The 20,701-nt window shown below is 48.7% G+C and overlaps 1 protein-coding gene across 3 annotated transcripts; it reads left to right on the forward strand.

Moving 5' to 3' along the window:
* The first annotated feature begins 134 nt into the window (after positions 1–134).
* Positions 135–15,413, forward strand: ORAI2 (ORAI calcium release-activated calcium modulator 2). Of its 3 annotated transcripts, none has more exons than XM_059866144.1 (4): positions 135–2,137; positions 4,552–4,597; positions 7,390–7,630; positions 12,935–15,413. In XM_059866144.1, exons 3-4 carry the CDS (start codon positions 7,403–7,405, stop codon positions 13,478–13,480), a joined length of 774 nt encoding a protein of 257 aa, XP_059722127.1. In that variant the 5' UTR covers positions 135–2,137; positions 4,552–4,597; positions 7,390–7,402; the 3' UTR covers positions 13,481–15,413. The 3 variants fall into 3 exon arrangements, with proteins under 3 accessions (XP_059722127.1, XP_059722126.1, XP_059722125.1); XM_059866143.1 differs by lacking the exon at positions 135–2,137 and adding an exon at positions 2,637–2,783; XM_059866142.1 differs by lacking the exon at positions 135–2,137 and adding an exon at positions 2,657–2,914.
* The last annotated feature ends 5,288 nt before the right edge of the window (positions 15,414–20,701 follow it).

Consider the following 20,701-nt stretch of genomic DNA (forward strand, 5'->3'; position numbering starts at 1 on the left):
TTCTGTCTTCTATTTTTTTCTTTTTGGAAGAGGAGTTCAGTAAAATAAAGAGATGCTGCAGTGCTGCAGGAAGGGACAAAGAGACCAAGTGATGTGGCACACATGAAAATATGGAAAAAGGTGTAAGCTGCATGTCACTTACTTTTTGCTTTTAAATTGGAACAATACCTTTTCCCAAAGATTGTGTGTAAAGCCTCCAAATCCTGTGGCAGAAAGGCTTGGAATGGAATCATTTTGCTTGTGCTCAGCTTCCTGTGATGACACCTGCCTTTCTCTCTGCTTGAGCGCTCTGCTTTACACCTTGGATTTCCCAGCAGGGATCTTAACATCTCTCTATATATTTACTTATTGGTGCTTAAAGCATATGCAGTGGTGGTTTTACTTGTAACTCTGGTTTTTGTCTCTTCAGTGTATCTTTAATTAGAAGTGCCTGCTGGCTTTCAGACGTGCTCATCCCAGAGCCTTGCATCCAGAATGCGGTGCTACTTCTTCTCAAGCCTTGGTTAATGCCAAATTATTTTAAGCAAAAACAGTAAAAAGGGAGAATCTCTTTTTAGATTTCGCCTTTGTTGAATATTGCTGCCAGAAATCCTGCATTTTGTCTGAGCTGGCTTTATGTAATGGCTTCTCCATGGTATTACCATGGTGGCTGGGAAGCAGATGTGACCAAGTGCAAGTGATGTTTTTGTTTAGTTCTTCTGTACATATCCAAGGGCTACAGAGCTGGATAACTTCTGACCTGCCAGGTTCATATCCCCACTGCCCCCCAGGATAGAGATCTGCATGTTTTCTGCTCAATCTCCACGGGGGCAGGTGCTGCAAGTTGTGGCAGTGTTTCATTCAGATGCAGGATCCATTTTCCCTGTGGAGAGATTAGTTATGAGCATTGCTTCACACTAATCCCCCTTAGGGCAGGCAAACCCTGTGGATATTGTAGGATGAGCCACAAAAACATGAGGGTTTTTTATGGGCAGAGAAGGACTGAGAGTCTCACAAATAAAAATGTTCTGCCTCTGAGCTTGTCAGGCCTTTGAGCTGAGTGCTGCTGTGCATTAAGCAGAGCAGATGCTGCTTAGTGAGGACCATGAGGAAGGTGAACTCCAGTTTGTCTTGGTGATTGAACAAATTCAGGTTGTGTGGCCTCATCCTGCCTCCCTAAGATGCCCATGCTGAATTATTCATGCTGTGTTTTCTGGGAATGCTGAGTTTGAAATCCATAAACAGCAAAGAGAGCATGTTGGTGAAGGTGGCATCTGCCTCACGCTCTGTCTCGCCGGGGTGGCTGAGTGTAGCAGTAGGAGCTGCATTTGGTAGGTGTAGCTGTGAATTCCCATAAACACTCTGTTGTGGTTGTTGGTGGCAGTACGAGCTCCTTGAGAATACAAAGCACTTCAAAGGGAGGTTTCAAGGGATGTTTCTTCGTTTAGAATAAAATGCAAATACTGTGTGACCTCAAAACGGGGAAAACCTCATCCGTGGAGTAGAAAAGGGGAAGTGCTCCTGTGCATAGTAAAATAGGAACAGCTCTACAACTGATTGCTATTCCAAATAGGGCACCAAGAAAGCAGTAATAACTTACAGGCTTGAAACTGCCAAGGAGTTTGACCTGCTTACACTAAATTCGTGCTCTGGGTTCTTTTCTAGAGGAGTCCCTCTCGTTTCTCTGCTGTAGATTAACCCTCAAGGGCTAAAGTTGCTCTGTACATGTGTTCGTGCAAATGTGGGAGCCTGAGACAGCAGTGTTTGTGCTGAAACCGAGCAGGGGTATTCCTGCTCTCAGAGGTGAAAAGCACACTCAGTATAACATGTATCTGTCTCTTTATCGGGTTTTTAAGAATGGTTTTCCTTTGTTCCCTCCCCCAGGCAGAATGGAATTCAGGAAGATGGGATTACCCTGTTATAAAGCTGACCCATTGTGCTGCCTTTCAGCATTTTCTTTATCTCATTTCCAGGGCAGGAACTCCCTCTCTTTCCCATAAGGCTGTCCCTATCCTTTTGATGGGTTTATACAGGATTTCCTGCTGAGTCAATAGCGGAGGAGTGCAGGGAGATATCAGTCGGGATTCGCAGGGAGCCTGTGCTCAGCCGGAGGAGGTTCAGCCCGGCGGAGGCAGAGCAGCGCTGCCTTTTGACTTATGTAAGTGGCGACTTTTTGCTGTATAATTAATAATTGTAATAAAAGCACATTTGCATCCCATTGCACCAATACCTTCTCTGTGGCAAGATTTAGAGATAACGCAAGGTCCAGACCCACTAACATCTTTACCAGTGGGTGGCTTTCAGCCCGATTGCGACCTCAGAGAACCGCAGACATTTTTTACCCCTACACATGCATGCTCACAGCGGGACCCCCGAGCGCTGCGGGAACGGCTCCGTGCCGGGGGATGCCCTTTCCCTGTAACCGCTGAGTGATCCCCGTTTCGCCGGACCCCCGGACCCCCCAGATGGGCTCCGCCGTGGGCGCAGGGGGCGAGCGCGGCCCCGGTTCCCCGGGCGGGGCGGGGGGCGATGGCTGCTGCAGGGCGGGGGTCGCGTCCCCAGGCCCCGCCCCCGCCGCTGAGGGGGCGTGGCCAGCCCGACCGCGGACCAATGAGCGAGTGGTCACGTGCGGGGGCGTGGCGGCGCTTCCCCCCCGTTTCCTGCGGGTCACGTGGCCGGTGCCCGGCGTTGCCGTGGCAGCAGCGGAGGCGGCTCCGGCTCCCGCTCCGGCTCCCGCTCCGGCTCCTGCCCCGGCTCCGCTCCCTCTCCCGGAGCTCCCGGCACAGCCTCCGCACAGCGGCGCGGTGAGACACGGCTCGCCCCCGGGGCCGCATCCCGCCCGCAGGGGGCTCATCCCCAGCGGGGCCCGCGCTCTGGGGCAGCGGGCGGCTTCCCCTCAGGCGTATTTGGGAGGTGACGGGCTCGTCCTGCAGAGGTGGGAGCGCCTCCTGCCCGCGGGGCTCCGGGAGGAGGGGGTCTCGTCCTGCCCGGGGTGCTGGGGGGAGTTGGTTTTATCCTGCCTGAACAGGGATTCCCCTGCCCGGGGCGGTGCGGGGGGGACGCGCCTCGTCCTGCCCGGGCGGGGGGAATCCCGTGCCGGGGTGGTGGTGGTGGGATGGGCGCCTCATCCCGCCTAGCTGGGGGCAATCCCCTGCACCTGGAAAGAGGGGGTAAACGGGAAGGGTCCGTCCTGGGCAGGGAAGGGGGTCCCGTCCCGTCCGGCGGTGCTTCGGACGTGCCGTGGGATGCAGAAGGCTCCCGTGGGATATATTCGGACAGGGATGCTCTCGCTGAAGTTCTGGGCGGGGACACCTCCAGCGTACGGTGCAGGGAAGACCCTGACCCAGGCTGCTTTTGGAAGACGGGATCGAGGGGTTGGGTCCCGTTCTGCCTGAGGAGTTGTGGAGGATTCTTGGGATGCTGGATCAGGATGCAGTGGTAGGAGGTTGCGTCCTGCCTGGGGAAGATCCTCTGTCCAGGTTGGCTTTGGAGGGAAAGGTCCTCACTGGGAGAGGGTCTCATCCTGGCTTGAGGGATGCCCTGTCTGAGGCTGCTGTTGGAGGGGAGATCCTCGCAGTGCGGGGTCGCTGCCTGCCCAGGGTGTGCCGAGGGTGGCTGGGAAGGAGGTGCCCTGTGAGGAGGATCCCAGCTGTGGCGGTGGGACCAGGGGGTCACAGCCTGCCTGGGAGGTGATCCCCTGCTGCCACAAGGGTGGTCACAGCTGTGGGTGTTCACACCCTGCCTGGCTGCTCTGACACCCCAGGAGGGCTGCTTGGAGGAGTCCCAAGCCAGGAGAGAACATAGGAAGGGGGTTCCCAGAGCAAAGACGGCTGGAACTCATCTGAGTGGAGTAACAGGGCTCGAGATTTGGCTTAGCCGTGCCTGCAGGGGCTTGAACAATGTTAAACAGGGAAGGAAGGGACTGGTACAAACCCACAGATCAGTCTGGGGGTGTGGGGCAGAAACCTGGGACTCAGGAGGGGGCTGGCATCCCGAAACCAGGCAGAGGAGCTGCCAGTGCTGCAGAGACAGCGCTCTGTGGGAGACTGAGCACGGCTGTGGAGGGAGGGGGACCCGCTCAGCTTGCCCCGGTGGTGTCGGCTTTATTCCCAGCTGTGGAGAAATCCCCACACGTGCACTGAGATGGGAGCAGGCAAAGGCTTTCCCTCTCCCAAAGCACAGCGCTTGGCAGGTTAAGAAAATCCACATAAAATCACAGAGAGCTTTCTGTCCTCCCGGTGTGAGATTAAGTGGGGTCAGATGCGTCGGTGGTGCAGTGGAAGTGAGTGAAGACACGGCTGGGATGGACTTTGCCAGGGCTGCCTGAGGAAAAGGTCTCTTGGAGAATTCCTCATTCCCCATCCAGAGCTCAACAGCCCTGTGCAGTCAAACCCTGTAGGATAGTTATTTCTGTAAGAACAAGTGTCCTAAACCTTCAACTTTGCGAGGCAGGAAGGTGAAATCTCCAGAATAAGCCTCCCCTGATGCAGATGACAGGCTGAAAAGTATTTCCAGAGTAAAACTGCTTCAGCTACAATGCATGTAAAATTCTCCTTTGGTCTTGTGTTTCAGCCCTTGGAGCCCTCCACCCAGTCCCTCCATGTCCATAGCCAGCAAGGTGAGTCTGACTTCCTGGCACTGCTTGTTTGGGTTACATTTGTGTTTATGGATTTCGTTCTGAAGCTGTTTACTTACATGAGAACATCTCTTGAGCTGCTCCAGAGAGAAAATTCAGCCTTGTGGTATTTTTAGCTTATTTTTCTAGGGAAGAAGCAGATGTGATTGGGTTCTCTTGCCCTCTCTCTGTAACCTCTGAATTCATTTGTCTTTTTAATGGAATTTGTCCCAGGGGTCAAGTTTCCTACATAGAAAGTTCCTAAGTGTTTTATGAAATGAAATGGCAGAGGGGAGGCCATCACTGTCCCAGCTGGGGACAAAGGGAGTGAATTCACTCCATGCTATACATTGCAGGACCCACACAGGATGTTGTCACAGGAAACAGCTTTACAATTTTGCTGCTCACAGATTGTTTCTTCCTCCAGTCCTCCCAGGAGGCTTTTTTAATCTGCAAAATAGGTGATTCTTGCCTTTTCTGGAAACACAGATCAAGCAGGAAGGTTTGTCCCTGTTATTGTTTCTCTTCTTGATTTTATTATGGCATGAATATTCTAGTGGGCCTTTCTTTTTTGTTTGTTTGTTTGGGGGATTTTTTTTTGTTACTTTTAAATATTTTGAAAATTCCTGAGCATGTCAGGAGCCTTCCTGGAGTGTTCTAGGGGCTGTAATAATGGCCTTGTCAAAATCTGCCCAGGAATCATCCTGTGCTGCTATCCTTGTTATGTCTGAGGGGACTGGAACCTAAAGGCCCCCCCATGTTCAGGAGGGACAGTCTTGGACCTGCACTGCTTTATTTGATATTCTTTGTTATTGTGCCTGAAACAGCTTCCTTCCCTTTTAGTAACAGCATTCAGAGTTGTGGGCAGTTGATGTCTTTTGATCTTTGCCACTTCTGTAAATCTCCCAGCAGTCATGGCTTTATTAGCTGTCCCCACGTGGCCCCTGTACTGTGGGGAGCTGGGGGGACACAGGCAGGGCTGAAATGTGCCTGTGACCTTGAGAGGTGGTGCTGGGACTAATTAATGCCTCACCAGGTGTGATTCTGAGCAGCATCTCCTCCTCCTGAGAGCTGGTGAGTGTTTTATAGCCAGAAGGTTCAGCTCTGGTGTCTCTGTCTGCCACCACCACAGCGCTCAGTGGCAGAGTTATGAGTGAGGGGATTAAACAAGGAATCGTGGTTTCCGTTTTTTGGAAGGCCGAGTTAGTTTCAGATGTGTGTCAGAGTTGAGAAATTTTTGCACAAAACATTCCATGGATGTTGTTGTGTGTCTGGGGATCACCAGAGCCATTTGGCAGCAGCCTGGGGACATGGTGCTGTAAGGCTTCTACTGCCTGAAATACTCTTGCTGCTTTCAGGCATCTCTCAGTGTAATCCCTTCAATCTGAAGATGATGGAATTTCCTGGAAGTAAGGGAACAGGATTCTTGGTCAGATGTGGCTGATAAATGGAGTGTGAGCAGCTCAGGAAATTTAGCTTCCCACTGGGAAAGCTTGGGAGGTTCATTTGTTAACCCTACACAGCGTTCAGCTCTGTGATTACTGGGGGAGAGCTGTGCCCACCTAAACTGAGCTTTGTTGAGCAATGGTTGAGAAAAACTGATGTGCTGGTTTGAAAGTAAACGAGGGGGAGAGATTAACCCCCACACAAATACCTTGAGGCAGACTTCAGGTCGGAGTTGAAATTTAATAGAGAGATTACAGTAGATGAATTATACAGAAAAACTGGCTTAACCCCACAAAGTCAGAGTACAACCTGGCCTGTGTTGGTCAGGGTGGTGGTTGCAGTCTGATCAAGCAGTGGTTGCAGTGCTGTGGAAGTGATGTTGCAGTCCTCTCAAGAGCAGTGGTGCTGTGGATGGTCTGGTTCTCCTGTGGGAGTTCGTGTCCAGTGGTGGTGGTGTTCATATCCCCAGACTGCCCAGATTACATACTGTCAGATGCAGGCAGGAAGGTGCAACACCTCCCCCAGAGCGAGGAATTTCACAATGGAATGATGTGATCCTATGAGTCACGGGATATTCTGGGGAGTCCTTTATGGCCGAGGTCCTTACAGCTGCCCCTGGGTGCTGTTGAGCCCTTATGGCCCATTGGCAGGGATGATCCCCTGGGCTGGGTGTAGCTATCACGGCTGAGTTAAGCAATTTGTGAACACAATAAAACACCACACTGCCATGCGGGGTTTGCCTCCTTCTCTTATCTAACACCTAGCTTGCAGCCTGGGGGGTCGGGTGTGCACCGTGCAGCTCCTGCAGGTGGCCATTAACAGTTCATCGGGAATAATGTAGATGGGAGTAGAATACTCAGTTTGGTTACACCCCACATTGTAACCCGGGAGAAATGGTTTCCAAAGGAGGAGCAAAAAGTGACTCCCTCAACTGGTGTTTGATACTTTGGAGCCAGCCCGTGATGCACTGGGACATGAACTGTCAAATCAAAACAAAGATAAGATGGGGGAGAAGTGTATTTATATCAAACAATTTTTTATGAGCAAGAAGGAATTAAAGGGCAAAGTTGCTGTGCCTGCTCTGAAATGAAAATGCAGATGGTGTGCAGCCTTCCTGGATGCCTGCTGAAATAGTTGCCAAGTGTACCTTTGTAATCCTTCCTAGCTCTTGTGGTCATTTTTGGCAGTTATGGACGGTCCTTTCTCAGTTCTGAATTCCAAGTGTGATGTCATTTGGTCCATCATTTTCCACTGACCAAAGGCAACTTTGTTCAACTGCAGCTTTTCCAGTAGTTAATGCTCATCCTCTCCACCACCCCCTCTTGACCCTGACTGTTTTGTTCCCTCAGCACTTCTCTCATCATGAGTTCTGAATTAAACGTTCCTGTGGATCCTTCCACTCCTGCCTGCTGCTCTGAGCCTGGCACCAAGGGCATGGATTATCGGGACTGGGTCCGGCGCAGCTACCTGGAACTGGTCACGTCCAACCACCACTCTGTGCAAGCCCTTTCCTGGAGAAAACTGTACCTGAGCCGAGCCAAACTGAAAGCCTCCAGCAGAACCTCTGCTCTGCTCTCTGGATTTGCAATGGTAATGTGTGTTTTATAGCTTTTTGAATGGTGAAGGGTTTTGGGTTGCCTCAAATCAACTATTTATCAGTGTTTTCTTCCTGGGAAGAAGCAGGGAGTTGTTTCCTGAAGAAACAGGAGGCATCTGCCTGGGGGCTTCTGTTTGGCTGCTGCTGCAAAGATTGAGGCTGGCTCTCTCACTGCAGCAGGGATACATGAGCTGTCTAACAGCCAACCCACACCCTCCCAAGTCAGCCCTTTAAAAATACTAATCCCCTACCTGCAAGGGATCCTAAGGGCTCCAGCAGCATTGCTGAGTAATCCAGGACCTCCTTTGGCCCCAGGCTGGCTGCCCTCATGCGAGGCTGCTCTTGGGTGTGGAGCACTTTCAGGCCCCTGTGGTTGCTGTGGTCCTGAACGTTATTTTAATTTCTCTGCGTGTTTTCTCAGGTCACAGTGTCTAAAATAAGGTGGAGGTTGGTCACAGTCTGCCAAAGTGAAGTTTGCATAGCGTGATCAGGGAGATCGTGTTCTACCACTGAGGTGTGAGAAGAGGCCCTGAGCCTCAGAGCTGGTGTCAGAGGGCTCTGCAGCCTGCAGGGAGCCAAACCTGGTGTATTTTTGTCAGTGCTGCCTATTGGAAGTGATCCCTGGTGCTCGCTTTCCGCTGTGCAGCACTTGGGTGTTATTTGGAAGTGATTTGCATAGGTCAGAACCATGTCAGGGGTGAGCAAATAAACAAGACTGAGACAGTCAGTGGTCCAGTGCTCAGGCCTGTCTGAGCTGTGTATTAAAACACCACCATGCTGTGTCAGTGTGAGCCCCTTTATCTCCCCCCAGCTTTTGCTTACTGTGAGTGAGAGTTGGAACCAGTTTGGGGGAGGTTTCCTGTTCAGGAAGTGGGCAGGTCTGCTTGTTCCCGAGGTCTGTCAGCAGAGGGGCAGAGGCAGTGCCTGGGTGGTGTGGGACATGATGTGAAGATGTTTCATCCTGCAGCTCAGGAGCTGGGAGGGAAAGACAGATCTCAGGAACTTCCCAGATCGCCTTTCTTGTTTTATTTTAGCTTCTTCCACTGCCTTTTCCTCCCCCAGCCCCCCAGACCATGAATCATCCATAACATTACAGCAGCCTGGGATGATGAAGTTGGTCACTCAAAGTGAAGCTGGAAAGCTGCAGGGGGGGTTTCAGTGGGAGCAGGCTGGAGTGGAGACAGGTACTCAGTTGCTTTGTCATCGCTCTGCACTCACTGGCTGTGTGCAAAAGATGCTCTAAAAAGCTTTTCACAAAGTCTGTGTTGGTTTGTAACCAAACTTGTGTGCTGCAAGGGCAGATGGTCCCTCCTCTTGGAGAAAGCTGGGTGCTCTCCTGTAGACTTCTCTCATGCAGGACTTTCCTTATTTTAAAAAGCCTCTCATGTGCATGTCCTGTGTGTCTCTGGTTACTGGAGTTCTGTTGTGACTGTTGTCTTTAACACAATTATTAAATAAACATTTTGTATTGCTGGAGACTGATCTACCAGCGTGGTCCCACAGTGTCCCTGCTGGGGTCTGCTGTCACTGGCACCACTGGGACTCAGGGCTTGCAGCCCACCCACACTGCAGGGCTGAGCCACATCTCTGAAAACAAGTCATGCTTTCTCAGCTCTTACAGCAGAAAGTTACTGAAAGTCCTTGGCAAACACACAAAATTAACCACTGGTTTTACATTCTCTTTGAACTCTGTAAAGTGCAGTTGAATATACACAGGTGTAAGTAGTGTTAATTATGCTTACCAGCCTAATGTAAGAAATAGCCCTGAAATCAGTAACTAAGAAATAAAATCTCTTGCAGTAAGGAAATCTCTTTATTAGCAAGCTTTTTCCCCAGCTGATTGGAAAGCTGAGGTGTTTGTTCCTCCTGGGTTATTTCTCCACGGATATGCAGGAGTTTAGTACACGGATGTTTACTCTCTAATAAGAGCACCTCTTTGGCTATTGATGAAAGAAGAAAAGTTATTTAGAGATAAATATGTGTAGATGTGGCACTTAGGGACGTGGTTTGGTGGTGGACTTGGCAGTGCTGGTGTAATGGTTGGATTCTGTGATCTTAAAAAAGGTATTTTCCAGTCTGAACGATTCCGTGATTCTATTGAACAGTTTCCCCAAAGCCTCGAGTGCATTTGACTACGTCAACAAATGTCATCCAGGGCTTGGCTGTTGCTTTATTTACTTCCCTGTCGGTGTGTTTGATGCAAGCTAGCTCCGTATTGGCTGAAATTATTGCAAGCTGATGGCTATTTGATCAACAGGCCATGGCTCTGATCCAGCTCCTTCTGGACAGGCTGCAGAGTAATGCAAACCTTCCTCGTTACCATTGCTGGTATTTCTGGCAGAGCACTGGGGCAGGTCAGGAGGATGTGGGTCATTCCAGGTCTGCTTGGAGGTGGGCTGTGGGGCAGCTGTATCTGCCCCAAGGAGGCTGCAAATAAAGGAAATTTAGAGGGAGCTTAGGACACCTTCTTAATAATTTTCCTGGTGGAAATAAGAGCTGTTACTGCTAATCCATCTTCTCAATACTTATCCAATTGCTACAGGATATGTGTTTGATTAAAAAAAAAAAACAAACCAAAACAAAAACCCTGACAGATCTACCAGAGTGGTTGTTTTTACAGTCTGCCAAACCATCTGTGTGAATGTGTCATGGTTTATGTTAAGCCATTTGTCATCCTTTTGCTTGATATTATCTGTCTTGGTCTAAATTTCTCAAAATGAATAACATCCTTGTTGTGGACAGTCTCAGCTATACTGGTCTAAACCTCACCATCATTGCATGTAATTTAACTGCAGTTTAATTCTAAAATGTTGTGAGCCCTTGATCCTGTAATTCTGGAGTTCAGCTGGGTTATTCTCAAACTTAAAATTAAGCCTGTGCTGAAATATTCCATGGCTCAGCAGAGAGCTCAGCCTTGCAAAGTTGCTTCTAAGAAGAGGTTAAAATAAAGGGGGCTATTACATGGAAGAGTATAATTGTATCAAACATGACATATTAATAGTTTTACAGGCTAGACAGCTTATTTAATGATTTTTAAAATGGGTTATGTCAGCTTGTCCTCTTTCTCTTATCCCGGTCAGGGAATGACACGACAGCCTGTGCTGGGTAAAGCAATAAGCTCACTCACCTTTTCAGTACTTGTTTGGGTTAAATGAACTGCTTTTCTGCCTTGCTGCCCTATCTGGATTGTTGGTGTTTTTCACTGAAATACCTCTTACTGAGCCATCAGTCAGAGTTAAAAATTCATCACATTGCACAGCTGAAGCTCGCCCTGGGGAATAGGTTAGTCTGGGAGGAAACATCCAATTAGCTGAAAAGTGCTGCTCATGTGAAGGATAACAAGCAGAAATTGATATGTTGACATCAGCCAGGCTTTCAGCTTTACTATAAAGCTATAAATTGGACATGCAGGTACAATTCCCATTCAGCTGTGTCCCTGGGTGTTACAGCACCCCATAATGAGCAATGTACCTGCAGGTTTTCCTGGCTGATGGGGCGTGACTGGCAACCACAGTGCTGTACAAATTCATTGTACAGTGAAGCAGAGACTAAGTCTGATCTCCTCCCTCTCAAATCAATATAAGGGGAACTGCAAAGGGAACATACACAAGGCAACGTGAAATCTGTTCTGTTTAAATTGACCTTGCAATTGATAGTGAAGCAAATCCTGTGTTAGGATTTTCTCTGCTATACAACAAGAAGTACTGTACTGTTTACTACAGTAAACTGCAACCAGGAGCTGATAAAAACAAACAAAGGTAAAACCCCGACATGCTCATGGTCAGAACAGAAGGCTGGGAATGCCCAAGGACTGTCACAGTATTTTTGCTGTCTTTAATGTCTTAAATAGTTGATGTAGCTATAAAATCCAGACTTGTAGAGACTGACCATTTTCCACACGTGTTGTATCTTGCTTGCTGGTAAATGTGTTCAGACTTGACTGTGATCTGATGGTTTTCAGAGCAATTGTAGTTAAAACAGCAGTCATGCCAGCTGGTTTCCATTCCCTTTAATCCTTTTCAGGGCTTCCAGCAGGGACAACATGAGCATACCCCTAATCTTCCAGTGCCTAAATAATATTATGAACAAGTAATGCCAGAGCAAGTGGTGCAGGTGATTATACAGAGCCTGAAATGGCTGCTCAGGGGAGTCTCATGTGAAGTCTGGATAACATAGTCGTGAGTCAGTTCTGCAGAATTCTTCTGTGTCCCAGAACCAAGTGCATATTTGAAACTTTGCCTTCTCATGATGTTCCTTAGAGGGGCTTCTTTCCAGCAAGCTGTGCTGTGCTGGAGCAGCAGATCAGCTGGGATCACCAGAGGTTTTCCTTGCTGCCAAGAAAGTTCTCTGCAATCATGAAGTGCAGCTACAGATCCAAGCCAGCTGCTAGAGAGAAATGTTTGATAATCTTGTCCACTGCTTTTGTGTCTTGTCTTAGCAGAAAATTTGTGCTGTCCTTTCAGGGATGCCACCACGCAGAAGTACTGGTTTGCTTCACAGGTAGCTTAATTGTAAAAATTCTTAAGCTAAGCCAGTTAACAGGACTCCAGTTGTGATCTCAAAAGAGCCTCCTGCTCTCTTGCACATATTCTGCCTCTTAAGCTTTATTTGATTAAGGTAAAAATAGCTTCAGAGACCTGCTGTGTGATAGCTCTTGTTTTGGAAGCAGACTCCTGAGTTGCTGAGCATACCCATAAGCAGGTAGCTCTCCACTTCTGCTGGGTGTATCACCACGTTATTGCCTCTCAAGGGAGAAATTTGAGGATATAAATAACTTAAAAGTTATTTATCTGGGAATATTTGTAATAAAAACAAATGCAAACTGTCCTGAGAATAAAAATCAGTTATTTTAACTGTGGGCTAACTTAAGCTGTAAAGTAGCTTGTGTGCTTCCCATGGTGGGCAGTGAAACCTGGCTGGCCACTGGCCAGAGGAGCTGCTTGGTTTTGCTTTTCTTTACACGCCTGAAGTTGAAACTTCCTGTCCTGCAGCCACAAGGAAGGAGTGGCACTAGAGGGTGTGATGGTGGCTTAAAGCAGGCTGTTAGCTGCCTCTCAGCCCCACGTGGCATCTAATGAGCTCCTTCTGTTGTGTGCTGGCTTTGGGGCAGTTCCTGTGGCAGAAGGGCCACAGCACAGGCGGTGACAGCAGCGATCCATCTGGGCTGCCCTTCCAAAAAGCTCTGGAGTGCGTTCTTGACCTTAGGTGTTCTTCCTGAATCAAGATGCTTTTCTGGCTGAAAACCTTGAAAAGAGGAAAGCCAGCAGGTGTTGACTGGCTCTTTGTTCCTTCCCCAGGTCGCCATGGTGGAGGTGCAGCTGGAGGTGCAGTACAAGTACCCCCAGATGCTGCTGATCGCCTTCAGCGCCTGCACCACGGTGCTGGTGGCCGTTCACCTCTTCGCCCTCCTCATCAGCACCTGCATCCTGCCCAACGTGGAGGCCGTGAGCAACATCCACAACCTGAACTCCATCAGTGAGTCCCCCCACGAGCGCATGCACCCCTACATCGAGCTGGCCTGGGGCTTCTCCACCGTCCTGGGGATCCTCCTGTTCCTTGCTGAAGTCGTGCTCCTGTGCTGGATAAAATTCCTGCCCGTGGGCTCCATCCTGAAAAACGAGACCACCAACGTGGAGAAGCCCAGCAGCCACGCGGGGTGGCAGTCAGCACTGGTGTCCACCATCATCATGGTCCCTGTGGGTCTGATTTTTGTCGTCTTCACCATCCACTTCTACCGCTCCTTGGTGCGGCACAAAACGGAGCGGCACAACCGGGAGATCGAGGAGCTCCACAAACTGAAAGTGCAGCTAGATGGGCATGACAGAGGCATGCAGGTGGTGTGACAGAGCCTGCACACAGCTCAGCCAGGGCTGAGAGCAAAATACCTGGTCTGCTGCTTGATGAGACGCACCAGGGATGGATTTTCTTGAGGCTTAAATCTGTAAATGCTACTTGCCTGCCATTTCTAGCTGTGGGTTCTTGTGCTGTTCCACATGCTGGGGGCTCTGCCCTGGTTCTGGTCCCACACACTTGGTACTTAAGTCGACACTGCCGTGGTGTTCAAGCTCAAAACTTTATCTACCTTAACACTGGTAGCCAAAAATCTGTATTTTTTACAAATGCAATATTCCGTTGCCAAAAGTGAAACTGCATCGGCTGTCCCAAAAGCCTCTCTGTGTGTCTGTGTGTGTAGGACCTGTCTTACCTGTCAGAACTCCCTGGCTGTCAGTGCAGCCACAATTAACTGGCAGAGCTGATTAATGTGGGTACCTGCAGCTGACTCAAGGACATCCAGGAAAGCACAACAGAAACTGAGAATGTTGATCACCATTGTTCCAAAGCAAGTATTCCATAAATACATAACCAGAAAGAAAACAGCCTTAGCTTTTATGTTCTTTTTCTTGCTGTTCTTTACTGTATTTTTACAGCTTTGGGATGTAGAATTTTGAATTGCAGGAGACTGGGAAGTTCTCTCACACTTTCTTCAGTGGCATCTGTCACCTTAGGTTGAGTAAGTGCCAAGATCATGTTTTTTCCCAATAAGAGGCAAGAGTGCCCAGGGAAGGCTTACAGGTGTTTTAGATTTAACAAGGACATTCTTAAAACGGAACAGTGACAGGGAATTTAATGAGACAAGACTTTGAAGGACTAACAAAGCAAGTTTCAAGGAGATAAAGGAGTGACAGCAAGTACTGTAGAAATCTGCCACTGTATCTTCTTCATTTGTGCATTGCTGTGATGCCTTTTGCCCGGTTTGCTAGAGAGAACAAGCCCAGTCCTGTGTTATTTCATCATTTTGTGTTTGGTTTTTTTCTTTTTTTAATTGGCTGTAGCATTTTTCTGTCAGAAATGAATGCCTCCTTTTCCCTCCACCAAAGCAGATGACTCCTGTGGTGGAACCTGGAGCTGTCCTGGCGAGCCTGATGGAGCTGGATCTGGCAGGAATGCTGTGTGCCATTAAAGAGCTATCCCTTTCCTTTGAGCTCATTTCTTTTTTCAGCAGCTGAGACAATGACACTTGCATGTCTGTGTCGCTTAGAAAGGGAAGCTTGTAAATTCCATAGCATCCTTGTGGGTGAAAACTTCTGTAAAAAAGAAAACCGATTTTATTATATTTGGTAAATTTGTGAAGAGAAAAGAGTGTTTTGCAATCATCAGCTCTTTTAAGGGAAAGTCAGGCTTTCTGACACACAGGGCTGCAAGAAGCATAAGCACATTTTCTTGGCCCTGATCCTGTGCTAGTTTCCTCCTCTGCACTCCAAAACTGCAGTTTCAGAGTCTCCGAGGCCTTATAGGTTTCTGAAATCATTAAGGATGTTTATAATGTTCTATTTAACCCTGGGCTCTTATTCCACTGGGATTTGAGGCAGTGTAATGCATGTCAGCTTCCCAGAAGGGACAGTACATGCAGACCCCAGGGGAGCAGGGTGAGACTATCCCAATATTCCTCTCTGTCGAGGGCCTTGGGAAACCACCTCTCATCTCTCTTGTTTACATGGGAATGTGAGCATTGCTGAACAAGTTGCTTAGCACTGTGTCTGTGGCTTTCATCTGCTGTTCTTGCTGCAGTTGGCATGTACCATATTGGCTGATGTGCAGCAAAGAAAAATAGTCTTTGTGTGCTGAATGACTAATCTGTACTCATGTGCATATGCAAAAAAGGAGTGTCCTCCAGGAAGTGGGGTGGTCGTGCAATTCATATGAACTCCCCAGGACTCTCCCCTTTCTCCCTCCTCTTTTTACCATAATAAAAATTAAAAGGTTTATACAACAGAATCAGTTGAGTTTTCTGCCAAGTGCTACACGTGTCAGCTCCTTCACAAACAGAATTTCTGTTGAGAGGCCAGAGCCAGACCAGATGGGATGAATCTCTCATCTGTACTTTGCACTCTCCTTTAACATCACTAACAGTAGGACCTTGTGTGCTGAGGGGCTCAGAAGGCTCTCAAGGAAAGTATTGCACCATGTTTGCAATATCTTTTTAAAAGCTTCCCCCTGTGCATACAGTGCTGCAAAAGCAATTCAGCTTGTCTGGAAACAGCCAGATCATTCATTTAATATTTTGCAACAGCAAATTGAGAAAAGCAGCAGAGACTGCTTTGATTTTGTAGAATAACTCATTCAGGCTTGGGTGGGATTGCATTCAAGATCAGTCTCAAGTCGGTGCATCTGACTGGAGTGGGACCACCTTACTCCGGGGGAGAGTCTGAGGTACAGTTTGGGATGGTGTCCCAAGGGCAAATGCTCCTAAAACAGAGTAAGAACTTGCTTCCCTGTGTTTGCTTGCAGCTCTGTTTCTTGTGTCTCTCTGGGCACTGAGTTCTCCCTTCTATGAGAAGCTCATGGGGGTATTTTTGCTCTTTGATTCTCAAGGTTACCCATCCACCTTCATGCTATAACTCCTCTCCCTTCCCAACAACAACACTTGCTTTTCTTTCTCCTGCCTCTCTTCCTGCAATTTATATACATTTTCACCTCTGTTGGGTCCAGGCTTGTGTTGCAGAAATGTTACCTGTGGTTCCAGGCACAGGAGTTTATCCATAAAGGAAGGAGTAGGGATGTTGTACTTGTCCAGCTGGGTGTTTCTGTGCTCCAGCAGCAGAAAATCCTCCTTGCTCCTGCTGCTGCCCCCGTGGCTGCCAGCAGGATTCCCATCAGTCAAGCCAGCCTTTCCACACTCACTGCTGTCTCAACAGGGCTGCCAGCTCTCTGTGGCACGTCTGGGTGTGTCTGGCCATGTCTGTCCTGTGCTGTCCCCTGTCTGTCATTCCTGGGGTGTCTGTCGTTCTTGGAGTGCCCCAGGTTTTGTGTGGCTGCAATCCTGCAATGCCTGCAGGGAGATGCTTCTCCCAAGGGTTCCACCCTCAGCTGGAGATGAGTGTGGAGGATCTCCCCTGGTGTGTGTTGTCTTTCTGTGCCAGCTTTGGGCTCTGGGCTGCTGCACTCTGGGGTGGCTGCTGCCCTAATTCTCAGCCCTCTTGGGCTGTGGCTCTCTGGACCAGCTATTGCCTTGTCTGAGCTATTTTTCCAATTTTTGCACTGGAGCTTAGCTCAGGGACAGCCACGATCTAGGGACAGCCATGATCTTTCTTCAGATTATTTTTTTGGCCAGTTTTTGCCCAGCAGGAAAATGTCTCTGCAGGCGCCAGCACTGCAGGGAGTCTGCCTGCCCACCCTGAAGCAGGGAAGGAGCTCTCAAGGACAGGGAAACAACAATTCTTTGTATCATTCCCATGCACCAGCCTTGGTTGGGAGGTAATTCCTCTCTCCCTTTCCATCTTGGCAGGAGTAAAGAAGGGGCTCGAGCTGGAGGGAGCAGGATCGGGTTCTCCCTTTGCAGCATTCAGTGGCAGCTCTCACTCTGTGGTCTCCCTATTTTTAACATCGCCCCGGGGCCGGGCTGGCTCCCTGTTGCAGGGGAGAGGAGGCTCTCGGGGAGACTGTGACCGTGAGAGGTGGAGTCGTGTCGGATTTGGGCGTGTGAGGATGGAAGCGACCCCGTGCGAGAGCCCCGGGCCGAGGGAGGGATGCCCTAAGCGCTCCCGTACCTGGAAATGTTTCTGGAGAGCACCGGGGTGGGTGCAGCTCAGAGAGAACATCCCTCCACATCCTTCCACATCCCTCTACATCCTTCCCTTCCACATCCTTCCGTTCCCTGCTCTGGGATGTGGGGATGGGCAATCCCAGGTTACCTGTGCTAGGCTGGGAGTGGAGGTGCCTCCTGCCTTTTACAATGTGCTTTCTTTTCTTTTCCTGCCTTCTAACAAACAAAAAGCCTTGCAGTTTCCCTGCTGCTGTAGATTCCTTATTTTAAATCTCATTGCATCAACTGCTAAGGCAGCTTCCTCAACACCCCCTCAAGCTGCAATTCAGCTGGGCCAGGGGGGATGTTTTCTGGTTAACTCACAGGTTCTCTCCCCTACAGCCATTTCAAAGCAGTTTCAGTAATTAAAATTGACTGCCTGGATTTGGACAGGATTTCCCTGAATCCCTGTGTGTCCAGCTGGGAGCTTGCTTTCTGCCCAGAGGTGTGACAGCCATGACTGCTAAGAGAAAAAGAAAAAAAAAAAATCTGTATTTTAGCTTTGCTTATTCTTGTTTTACCTCTGCATGAACAATATTTAATGTAGAACAACGAATGTATCTCAGTTATTGTCCAGCTGTGTGAGAGAAACTGGATAAACTTGCTCAGTTTTATGCTTCTTGGTGATTTCAGACTGATTTCTTGAAAGGCAGCTCAAGTCCTCCAGCATCTTCTAATGGGTTAACTTGGGTTCTTTGGCTTTTTTGAAAAAAGTTTGGTCAGATATTATCATTCTCCCTTTGCAATGCACAAGGAGATAACAATTAGATGCACTTCCTTTTAATGAGGGTCTGGGTCTTGGCACTTTTACAAGGAGGTTAAGGAGGCAAGAAACTGCTGTAACAGGAAGACAAAGTTTGTCTTCTGTTAATAATACCAGGTTAGTATTTAAGAGCTCATTAAGATTAAAACATCTTCATACCTTTCTCAGATTTCTATGGTAAATTGTTCATGATTTGTAACACTGCAAACCAGGATTTTCTGGCTTTTTTTTTTTTTTTTTGGTTTTCTGGCTTTTTAGGAGAGAATGTACATAAGGTTTTAAGGAGTAGTACTGAACAGATGGGTGTGCATTTTGATCTAAGGATGATGCCCAAGGGGCTGTTTAACAGGTGAAAAATGTCAAAAGACTGGCACAGCAATGCCTGTGTAGTGACTAGATTAAGTTTTGGAATTCAAAAACAGCAAGAAAAACCCCCCATTTTTGGCTCGGTATTTAATTATTTGCATTTTTTCACATTTAAGATATCAGCTAGGAAGAGCTGGAATCTTCTGGCAAGAACAGCAGCTTCCTGAGTAGTTCAATCAAGGCAGAAAAATCCAGCCAGCAAATGCAGAGCACAAGATGAACTAACACTGTGTAAGTTATTGTGGCAATCTGATTCATCAGAATCCATCATCTGCTGTCACTGTGGAGAGAATGGAGCAGCAGGCACACACACAGAAAGTGTTTTGGCAGCCTGAGAGCACAATATAAATGTAGAATTGGAGCACTGGAAATTTGGGCCAAGCATTAATGGCAACACTTGACTGCTGCAGTGTGCTGAGCAGAGAGCTGATGCACGGAGAGGCTTGGAACTGCAGGGTGAGGAGGATCCAGTGCAGTGTTTGCTCTCTCTGTGACAGCCTGGGCTGGGTTTCCTCCCTGTGTGTCTGTGCCAGGCTGGCAGGCTCCTCCTCCTGCTTGGACAAAGCCCCTCTGCTCCAGCAGCAGCTCCAGGTGCTGTCCTGGGGATATTCCACTCCCGGTGCTGCTGAGCCCTGTGGATGCCAGGCTGCAGAAAAAGGGAGGAACTGCTGCTCTCAGCACACTCCCTGCTTCTGGGAGAGAGCTGCACATCACAGAATGGGTTGGCTTGGAAGAAACTTTAATGATCATGCAGTTCCTACCCCCTCCCATGGGCAGGGACAGCTTCCACTAGTCCAGGTGGCTCCAACCTGGCCTTGGACACTCCCAGGGATCCAAGGGCAGCCACAGCATTTCTGGCAACCTGTGCCAGGGCCTGCTCACCCTCACAGAAGAATTGGAAGAATTTCTTCCAAATACCTAATCTAGAGCTACCCTCTTCCAGTTGCAGCCTATGAGGAATTTCCTGGGACAGAGCTCACTGTGAGCAGGTGTGGACTGCCTGTTGTGTGTCTGTGTTTGCAGTGAAGAGGTTCCATCAGAGGGGATGTGCTGTGACTGCTGGAACTGCTGCTGGAGCTCCTTGAGGACACTAGCCAGCCCACCTGGATGGAGGTTTGGAGTTTGGGACTGCCCATGGGAGCCCTGCTAGTAGGTCCCTGCTGGAATTAGCACTAAACTGAACCTGGCTTGTTGCAGCCCACAAAGGGTTCTGCTTGTATCTGTTGGCTTAAACTGATGAAAAATATCCTGATTGACCCATCTGATTCCTGGTACCTCTGCTGGGTGAAGAGCTCCCTCCCCTGCAGAAAAGCAGAGGGCAGTGCCTGTGGCAGGAGTGCAGCAAATCCTGTGCAGTCAGTGCTAAGGAAGCACTTCTGGGGCAGAGCTTAGCAGTGCAGGGACACTGAGATCTGTCTGTCCCTTTCCTTGCCAACCAAAGCCAGGCAGCACTGCCTGCTGGTGGCAAGGTGGTGTTTTCTTGCTGCAGGTGAGGCTGTTCTGAAGGCCTGCCATTGCAGCACTGTGTTTATTAAAGGATCACACTTCTTCCACAGCACAACTTCATTTTCAAGAGCACAGAAGTTTGTTCAGAGCAGACAGATGGCCTCAGATCAGCTTCTGCTGCAAATGACTACTTGAATCTTAGGTACGAGGCATGATTCAAACCTGACTGCTGGAGGTGCCAGGAAAATAAATGATAGCTGCCAGGGTTGCAGTCTGTTGCCCAGCTAATTCCCAAAATCAGGCTGTTGCTACTGAGGGCTGACAGCAGGGTTCAGAGATGACAAATGATCAGAAAATAACACAGTCTGTGCAGGCCTTTGGTCTGATCTCTGTCCAAGCCTGAGGAGTCAGCGCTGGTCCTCTGCAAATGCTGCTCTTTGGTCCCAGAAGATACAGGTCACACATGGTATTTATGATTAATCTTCATTGTTAGAGCATGAATCTTCAGCAAAGGATAATTACTTCAATTAGTTCTCAGTGTTTTGTACTGTCTATGGAGATATACCTGCTTACCTTCCTCCCCTGAGACCTGGACTCTGCAGGACCTGTCTGAGGTGGGTGAGGGGATATTTGTACCCCCAGGGCTGGATGCAACATTCAAACCAGTCTGACAGTATCAAGCATGGGCCAGGAAAGCTTAAAATCTGTGCCAGGGCTTGGGCTGAAACTGTGTCGAGGGCTGTTTGATACTCTGTTTAATGTTTCTAACTTTCTTGGTTAATTTAAATGTTAAGGAACTGGTTGTTGCTTTTTGTTACAAAACAGGAAATGGATGCAACCTGTCATTTCTGACTTTGGCCTAAAAGCTCTCCTTGCCCAGGAGGTTTTGAAGCTCACCCCTTTCAC

Source organism: Haemorhous mexicanus, chromosome 22 (genome assembly GCF_027477595.1).
Source record: "Haemorhous mexicanus isolate bHaeMex1 chromosome 22, bHaeMex1.pri, whole genome shotgun sequence".
In the NCBI taxonomy this organism is placed as follows: domain Eukaryota; kingdom Metazoa; phylum Chordata; class Aves; order Passeriformes; family Fringillidae; genus Haemorhous; species Haemorhous mexicanus.

Excerpts from the sequence above, each read along its gene's own strand:
- ORAI2 (XM_059866144.1), top strand. The coding sequence starts at position 7,403 with ATGAGTTCTGAATTAAACGTTCCTGTGGATCCTTCCACTCCTGCCTGC. Across the intron at positions 7,631-12,934 it reads TGCTCTCTGGATTTGCAATG|GTCGCCATGGTGGAGGTGCA; the intron begins GTAATGTGTGTT and ends TTCCTTCCCCAG.